Below are 5,703 nucleotides of genomic sequence, written 5' to 3' on the forward strand. Positions count from 1 at the left end.
AAACCTTTACTTTGGTCCTTCATTTTTACTGTGGTTGTTGAATTCTCCACCGTGAACCTAGGCCTTTGGGACACAACTGGTATTATTTATTTGATAGATATTATCATATTCTTAGTTTCAAATATAATTTTATATTACTTGTAATTTCAATTTTTTCGTACTTGTAATGTCAATTTGCTCTCTATATGTACCAGAGTACAATTAAAGATGTAGTTAGATTTGTTTTATGTAGTGTTTATTGAGTTGTTGAGCAGGGTGTTCAAATGTACCCTGCCTTTGTTGTGCTTATGTGGAATTAATTTGAAATTCTAAAAATTCAAATTGCAACCAGTTTTGTATTAAGTTGTTGGATTTACTCTTTACTTGTATCCTAAAACAAGTTTGTAATTAAACAAGTTTGCCAAATTGGGCAAGTTTGGTATTGTAATAGCACAATATTTGAATTTATTCTCAATCGTTTCTTATGAATTTTTCTTCTCTTTTGTTTTTATAGGTTATTTTGAAATTTAAAATTACTTGAATTGAAAATATGAGTGCAAGCAATGAAGAACCTGAAACAATCTCACTTTATGATATGGTGGATGATGAGTCAGAAATAAACGAAGATCAAAATGATGTAGACTTGTCATTAAATGATTCAAATCAACCTTTTGCATGCAATAGGCATTTGGAACCATGTCTCAATATGGTATTTGATAAGCTTGAGGATGCGAAAGTATGTTATAATGCATATGCAAGGCGAAAGGGGTTTGGCATACGAGTAAATCATACTCGAAAGACTAAAAATGATAGAATATTGGTTGGTATTGAATATGTTTGTTCAAAGGAAGGGTTTCGTCGTAGACGTGATGAAGACATAGAAAGAATAGGTCCAGAGCGTGCAGAAACAAGAGTAGGATGCAAAGCAATGATAGGTTTAAAGAAAATTGAAGATACATGGGTTGTGTGTAAGTTTGTGGAGGATCATAATCATGAGCTTCTTACTCCTAAGAGTACAAGCATGCTTCGTGGGCATAGAGTGATAACAAATGCCCAAAGAAATCTTATAGATACACTCAATGAGACAGATATACCTCCAAGCAAGATAATGTCTGTGTTAAGTAAAGAATCTGGTGGTGATTATAATGTTGGATGTATTCCGGTTGATATTCAAAATTATTTGGGTAATAAAAGAAGAAAGTTGCTTCAAGATGGAGATGCCCAGGGAATGTATAAATATTTTATTGAGCAACAATGTAAAAATCCAGGTTTTGTTTATGCAGTTGAAGTTGATGAAAATGGGTGCATGGGTAATTGCTTTTGGGCAGATGCTAGGTCAAGAATTGCATACCAATATTTTGGAGATGTTGTTACTTTTGATGCTACATACCAAACAAATACTTATAAGATGCCTTTTGTTCATTTCACAAGAGTTAACCACCATCATCAATCGGTGATGTTTGGATGTGCTTTGCTTGTGAATGAAACAACTGAATCTTATACATGGTTGTTGAAGACTTGGCTTAATGCAATGCTTGGAAATCCTCCTTCTACAATTATCACAGATGATGACAAGGCTATGGCTAAGGCAATTGCAAATGTATTACCTAATGCAACTCATAGATTGTGTATGTGGCATATTTTATAGAAAGTTCCAGATCAGTTGTCTCATATATATAATAAATATCCATATTTTCAGGGAGAATTTCACCATTGCATCCATGATACACTCACCATTGAAGAGTTTGAGTTAGGATGGAGTAAGATTATGGAGAACTATGGATTGGGGGATAACGATTGGTTGGGAAATCTCTACATGCGGCGTGAAAAATGGGTTCCCGCTTACTTACGAAGGAAATTTTGTGCTGGGATGTCTACAACTCAAAGGAGTGAAAGCATGAATAAATTTTTTAAAGATTATGTTCGTTCAAGTACAACGATAAGTGACTTTGTGTATCAATATGAGCAAGCTTTGAATGCACGTTATCTTAAAGAGAAAGAACAGGATGTAAAGACAAAAAATTCAGTGCCAATTTTGAAAACATGTTATAAGATAGAAGTAGAGGCGGCAAAAGTTTATACAAGAAAGATGTTTATGAAATTTCAAGAAGAGTTATTTTGTAGTCAAAAATACAAGGCATCCAAATATTGTGAAGAAGGAGTGAAGAAGATATATAAGGTGGTAGCTCATGGGAAAGAAAGTCCATTTTATGAAGTGTCACTGGATACTGTTGAGACAAAAGCTATTTGTACATGCCATATGTTTGAGTTTGTTGGAATTATTTGTAGGCATATTCTTGCTGTTTTTGTGAAGAAATCTCTTGTGCACTTTTTTTCATCACATTATATTTTAGAGAGATGGACAATAAATGCCAAGAAGCGCATTGTACATGAAATATCTGGAGATGTCGTACAGGTTGAGCCACAAATTTCTTCTACCTTGATGAGAAATAGTTTGATGCTTCAATTTTTGGAAGTTGCAGAGGCAGCATCACAGTCAGAGAAGAAATACAAGCATCTTGGACAAACTTTACAAAAGGTTCATGAGGAGCTTCTAGGCATGCAAGATGTTTGTGATGTTGATGATTCAGGAAGTCCTGATAATACTACATTAAACAATCAAGTATTATCAAATCTTCCAATTGCTTTGCGAGACCCTCCACATGTTCCTTCAAAGGGAGGGCCTAAAGCTTTGAGACAAAAGCATCCAAGAGAAAAACAATTGACGAAGAAGAGAAAGTGTAGCATTTGCAAAGAAACGGGTCATATGAGAAGCAATTGTCCGTCACATAAGCATTCCAGGTAATTATATAAAATTATTGATTTTTGTATTAATTTATTATTTAAATTTTTGGTTTATAAAATTTCTTCTTGTAGGGAAGTTGCAAATACAAGCTTGACACCACACTGGGAGTTAATGCATCAACAAAGTCAAACTGAGGTTATTTAATTATAATATATTGAATTTCACAATAATACATATCTTTAATGATATTTTCCAAAATGAACTTTTAATTTTTTGAATTAGGAATCTTCGATAGCAAGGTTGAACCCATCAGTCATAGCAAATACATTGCACTCCACAAGTTTTGTACAGGTATATGATGTATTTGATTTTTTTTACTTAGTATAAATTGTTCTGTAATGGATGATTTTGTTATTTATTCTAAATTGTATTTGTCATTCATCTTTAGGATTTTTTGCCAGCTGCAACGTATCCTTCTACATCATCATCATCTACTATGCATATACATCCTAACCGGTCATCATTTACGGTATGACCACTTATTGTTTAATTAGAATATATTGAATTTTTTTTTAAAAACTGTGCTCATTCTAATTTTTTATTTTTTGGTATTTGGTTGTACTTTCTTTTATGTAGGATCTATTACAACAATTCCAAGAAAGCTGATGTTCAAACAAGTTTTGTGATCAAGATAATGCATTGGGAAGCAAATATTTTTTGCTATACAATATTTTAATTGTGGTGGATAGAACCATCTTCTTGTAGTTTGAATTGAGACAAGTTTTATTTTAAGATGTATCTTCAGTCATATGATTCTTTTTTTGTATTTTGAATCATGACATGTTTTATTTCAAATGAATTTGTAATCTTATGATTATCTTTTTGTATTCTGAATCATGACAAGTTTTATTTTAGGTGAATGTATTGTCAATTAGAAACTTATATTGCAAATTGTGACAGGTTTTATTTCAGATGCATTTGTAATCTTATGATTCTCTTTTTGTATACCTCCAAGCAAGATAGGTTTTATTTCAGATGAATGTATTGTCAGTTAGAAACTTAAAAAAGAAAAAATTGTGACAGGTTTTATTTCAGATGTATTTGTAATCTTATGATTCTCTTTTTGTATTTTGAATCATGATAGGTTTTATTTTAGATGAATGTATTGTCAATTAGAAACTTGAAAACCAATTTGAAAATTTTAAAACTATTCATTTGAATACTAAGTGATACTATATGCAAAAAAAAAATTATGTTTTGCTAATTAACACTATGAACAAGAAAATTTTGATCTTTATATTCTACAATTTTTTGCTATATTTTTTCCCTCACCTAATCTCTAAATGTGTGTAATAGAATTTAAACTTTGTAAAGGGTCTATTGTATGATATTCGGATTATGTGAATGTTCAGAAGTGTCTCCACTCAAATAAGTTTTCTAATGGGTTTGTAAGCAAACCATCTCCTAAATACAACTAATCAAGATTCTACAAATAAAAAATTGGGGAATTTTGTGAATTTCATTATATGGAGAGAAAAATTTGACCCCCCCCCCCCAAAATATGGTTTTTTATTTATAAGGAATGAAGAGTTATAATAATAATAATAATAAAAAAAAACACATTTGAAAGGTGACTTATACCTTCATTGCCAAAGAAAATACACATTTGAAATGTCACTTATGCTGAAATAAACACTCTAAAATGTTGCCAATGCTCTCTTGTCATTCTACAAAATTTTCTAGTAAACATGTTTTTTTTTTCTTTTTTTTGCAATTGTTTCTTGAGTGAACGGCCCTTCTTACTCGAGTAAATTCTTCAATAATAGAAAAAAAAAAAAATTCAACGAGGTCTTTACAGAAAGTTTGCTTGTCCTTTGCTGGAGCGAAACTTAAGTCGCTTGAACAAAACTAAAATTTGCTAGAGAAAATTTAAATCTTGATCAAATGAGATTTGGAAATTTTCAATTTAATTTTACATTAAAATATTCTCTATTCTTCTAATTACAACTATGTATAATTTCAATATGGTAAAGGGTAGCAAATATCTATCCAAGATAGATTATATTATTATACAACTCTTTCATGTGATTACATAATTAGCATGCATTTGACAATAAACAGAAGAAAAATACAAACTACATCACACTAAATTTATCATGGTCCATCCTAACAGATTTGATTACAAGGGAAGAAGTATATTGTTCATAATCAATGACAATGCTTATTATGCGTCCTATCATCAGTCCTTTCCAGCAACACCAATAACTGCTCCAACTTTCCTATTGCAAATCAGCATAAAGAAATAACACAAGTTAATAAACAAAAGTGGGTCTAGAAATGGACTTACATCTAATTACGAACATCAAGTTTAGATTGAATTAAAACTCAAATTCAAATTGACTCAGCCAGAACCACTTTTTCTTAATTAAAGTGACATACATATGAAATCAACCAATGGTTAATTCAAGATAATATAGGATACTAAGGATATGGTATGCAGATTTTGGAAAATTTGATCGAAAAGAAAGTTAAACAGAGCAAATACATCAATTTGGATATGATAAATTTTTGGTAACTGTTTAAAATATTTGTCCACCAAAATTTCGAGAAAAAAAAATATACATACTTAATACACATACACAGAAGATTTTATTAGAATTTTGCCCCCTGGCCCTAACATAAATCTGCCAATGCAGATGCCATTGTTTTAGTGACAAAGCACAGGGGTTGTCATTGTAATTTACCCTTTAAACCTGCGCAAATGCTGATTAATTGATTCATTCAAAAAAAATTAACTAGTATGATGGGTGTGATGTATTGGAGTTCTGATGGTAATTCTTGCCAACTTCAAATGGTTGGGGTAACACCAGAGCAGCATCAATTGTGATTGTCACTTACTCAATAAACACTACATAAAACAGATCTATAGCACCCAGTTACCAATTACATTATGACTATAACGTACATTTCTAGTTTTT

The 5,703-nt window shown here is 31.2% G+C and overlaps 1 protein-coding gene across 1 annotated transcript; it reads left to right on the forward strand.

Moving 5' to 3' along the window:
• The first annotated feature begins 529 nt into the window (after positions 1–529).
• On the forward strand, positions 530–3,391 carry LOC115973895 (protein FAR1-RELATED SEQUENCE 5-like). The gene is made up of 6 exons (XM_031094136.1): positions 530–1,579; positions 1,679–2,781; positions 2,857–2,920; positions 3,008–3,076; positions 3,174–3,254; positions 3,362–3,391. The coding sequence occupies exons 1-6, from the start codon at positions 530–532 to the stop codon at positions 3,389–3,391; spliced, it is 2,397 nt and encodes a 798-aa protein (XP_030949996.1).
• The last annotated feature ends 2,312 nt before the right edge of the window (positions 3,392–5,703 follow it).

This window comes from Quercus lobata, chromosome 2 (assembly GCF_001633185.2).
Source record: "Quercus lobata isolate SW786 chromosome 2, ValleyOak3.0 Primary Assembly, whole genome shotgun sequence".
Lineage (NCBI taxonomy): Eukaryota > Viridiplantae > Streptophyta > Magnoliopsida > Fagales > Fagaceae > Quercus > Quercus lobata.

Excerpts from the sequence above, each read along its gene's own strand:
- LOC115973895 (XM_031094136.1), top strand. The coding sequence starts at position 530 with ATGAGTGCAAGCAATGAAGAACCTGAAACAATCTCACTTTATGATATG. Across the intron at positions 2,921-3,007 it reads ATCAACAAAGTCAAACTGAG|GAATCTTCGATAGCAAGGTT; the intron begins GTTATTTAATTA and ends TTTTTGAATTAG. Across the intron at positions 3,255-3,361 it reads CTAACCGGTCATCATTTACG|GATCTATTACAACAATTCCA; the intron begins GTATGACCACTT and ends TCTTTTATGTAG.